This window comes from Acyrthosiphon pisum, chromosome X, assembly GCF_005508785.2.
Source record: "Acyrthosiphon pisum isolate AL4f chromosome X, pea_aphid_22Mar2018_4r6ur, whole genome shotgun sequence".
Classification (NCBI taxonomy): Eukaryota; Metazoa; Arthropoda; class Insecta; order Hemiptera; family Aphididae; genus Acyrthosiphon; species Acyrthosiphon pisum.
This window is the reverse complement of record NC_042493.1, coordinates 47,054,317-47,057,636: the sequence shown is the minus strand read 5'-3', so window position 1 is coordinate 47,057,636 and position 3,320 is coordinate 47,054,317. Positions and strand designations below refer to the sequence as shown.

At 28.3% G+C, this 3,320-nt stretch overlaps 1 protein-coding gene across 1 annotated transcript; it reads right to left on the bottom strand.

The window, feature by feature from the left end:
• Positions 1-347: 347 nt before the first annotated feature.
• Positions 348-2,704, bottom strand: LOC107882510. Its single transcript, XM_029485623.1, has 2 exons — positions 2,411-2,704; positions 348-610 (listed from the first exon to the last, which is right to left on the bottom strand). The coding sequence occupies exons 1-2, from the start codon at positions 2,687-2,689 to the stop codon at positions 482-484; spliced, it is 408 nt and encodes a 135-aa protein (XP_029341483.1). The 5' UTR covers positions 2,690-2,704; the 3' UTR covers positions 348-481.
• Between the last annotated feature and the right edge of the window lie 616 nt (positions 2,705-3,320).

Here is a 3,320-nt window from a genome sequence, read left to right as displayed (position 1 = left end):
TAGTACACACTAACTAATTATACACTAGTCATGGTATACAATTTAATTATATATTTTAGCTCTAATCAATTGAAAATAAGTTATTAATATTATGTAATAACATATTTATGTGGTTACGGGTAAAGGAGATTAGGGCACAACTGGGATTAAAGGTAGTCCTAAGATGGTACATATTATTAAGGTTATTTCATTGATGCTACCGACTTCACAAAAAAATTTACAAATGTAATTAGTATCTAACTTTAAAAAAAATAATTTTTATACTAAAAGAACACAAAACAATAAGTTTTAAATTAGGTGTCCCTGTCCCATAATATTTTTTGATTAATATTACAGTATTACCTACACCTATATTTAAATTATTAGAAGTTAAATTTTATGAATTAAAAAATGTTTATTTAGATTTTTGGTAGCTTCTTTATTTAACACTTAAGGATAAATTGTGATTAAATTGAGAGATTGATATTTAAATGAATATTACTTACGAGTCAAAACCTCTAATTTCTACTTTCCTCAACTTGGTAGCAACGAATAACTTGTATAAATTCGCTACAAATGTGTAGTAAACATTACCCTTGTACTTGCTCAAGGATTGGTCAACTTCGTTCAACTATAAGGAATGTATAAAACGCAACAGATATAGATTAAAGATTGAAACCCCATTAATTATATATAGGTTTCATTTTTATGGTGCATAAGAGTTAAAAAAATAATGAGATAAATGTATAATGTACTTACCCGACCTATCAAAACTTAATTTAGGTACCTACCTACCTAAACATTTATAAAAGTTAGATAAAAAAATCTTTTGTATTACGAAATAGTGTGCGGAATCGTTTGTTACCCACTCATGTTTATGTAATAAGGGACATGAGCAGAGCCCTTAAATATGGTTTGGCAAACCAAGATTATGATCAAATGTTCAATACAAATGTGGACAAGTGGGTATCGCTTGATTGCTGATGCTGTGCCGCCTCTGTAGTAGTTGTCGAGCATGTCATTGAAGTTAATTTGTTATATTATTTGAATTCAATGATAAACCATTGCATACGAAAAATGATTCTGAGCAGAGACATTGCGTCATCCCAGCATAATTGTATAAATAATTAAATGTAGTTGTTAAAAAAAATTAATAAAAATCGAAAATATCTCATGGTTATAAATAGCATAACTTTTCGGAAAACTTATTTTGTTTGTTATAGGTAGAAAAACTTGTGTGGAATATTCTATTAAAATTGTTCATCTTATGTATGAAATGTATGAATAGTTATGAATTTCTAACTGGAAAATAATTTGCAAAATTTAAAAAAAATATGACTATAAATAGCTCAAAAAGAGTCAAAATAGTTAAAAATTGTACTAAGTGTGGAAAATACTAATATAAATATGTATTCGGTGATATATGATATAATATGTATTTAAAGAGTCTATGGCTATTCGTTTTTGAAATGCAACAAAATATCAATGAGGTTTCGATTCTTGCAACTAGAGACAAAATTTAAAGTGTAACTGTGTAAGACAATATACGTTTTATAATTTATTCATATATTATACCACCATGTCTACCACAGTAGGTACCTATTCCATAATGCACTGAGCTTTGGGCTCAGGGACTTTATGATGGTCATAAGGTCATTTGAAACTTGAGGTCGCTGTATATTTGTCGCATATTAGTGAATTTTAAATATAATTTAATATTAGTTAATTAAGTGGATGAAATTCATTTTATCCACATTCTGTAATATTACTATTATATTAAACGAGTATATTATTTGGCATTGGTATAGTCGCATAGAACAATATTGGGTAATTGGACGATTTGCACTAGGTAATTGTGTTTAATATTTTTTCCATATTAGGTGTATAAAATAACGTGGTCAACAATTACTAACAACTGGTTTAATGCAGACTGACAGAGTATTGTCAACGGGATCGTATTTTATTTGTATATTAGGTACCTACTATATATTAAGTACTATCTGTACAATCATTTTCAATTATTTGATATATTATCTTGAAATTACTTGATCGACTGATGAACCAGTTTATACAATGTACAAGTTACAAATTATAAAAATCAACTTTTATATTTATTTTATACACTATTCCCTATTGCAAATCGTAATATTACCCAATACCAAAAATACTCGTATAATATAATAGTAATATTATAGAATGTGGATAAAATGAATTTCCTCCACTTCATGAATAGGTAAAAAAATTGTCCATATAGTGTAGTAAAACATCATTTTCACTAAATGGATAAATTTCATGAAATGGATGTCCACTTCATGAAATGAGCGATTTCACTAAGTGGATGCGACATATATATATTAATATTTAATCAGCCCCCCTCTGAAATAGTGCACAACGACCAGACGGAAATTGATAACCACAAAATATTAGGTACTTTCAAAACGTGCTCCATTGATGTTGTCGTCGTCACTAGCATAGAATCCATTTTGTAAATGTGCAAACACAACGTTTCTATTTCGTCTTTCATCGCTGCTAAATTGTTTGTCAAGATCCGTAACTTTCGGTTTTTCCTTTTTAACGTCTGTTTCAGCTGTGCCATCATTGTGTTCATTCTACTGGCTCTATACGCAATACGCTGGTTCCTCTCATTTTTCGTCGATAAATCTTGCACTTGTAAGGTGAGACCTAATTTTTTAGCTTTCATCGCGTCCATGATCTAGAAACACGTAAAAATATAAATCACAATTCACATTCAATGCTCACAATAATTTTATTCCATATATGCCTACTAATACAATAGTACTGACGTAAAGTATTGAGTATATTATATTAGATATTAATATATTATATATAAAATTATATCATAGGTACAATGTACATAAATACATAAGGAATAATATAAAATTATTAATATTGTAAAACGCTCACCTGTTTTTGGGCAATGATTATTTTATTCAGACGGCTATTCTCTTTTATATACATTTTGTTCTCAATTTTTAAATCTAAGTTATCTGATTTCAGCAACGTATATTTTTTATCCATTTTGAACCAACTATCTGAACATTTATTCAACTACAATGATAAAAACAATATCAATTATTAGTTAATAATTATGTAGGAACTATGAAGGTACTTTACCTATATTATGTGCATTTAGCAACTGACATATCAGTCACATTTTATATCTAAAATAAAGTACCACCAACTAAATTAACTTTTTTATCAGAAAAGATGGTGATGTCAAAAATCGGAGTATTTTTATCACTCCAAATGTCAATGACAGATGGAAAAAAAATAAAATAAAAAAGCGAGTAAGTGGAAGTTGTTCTGTTGTACAGTATAGG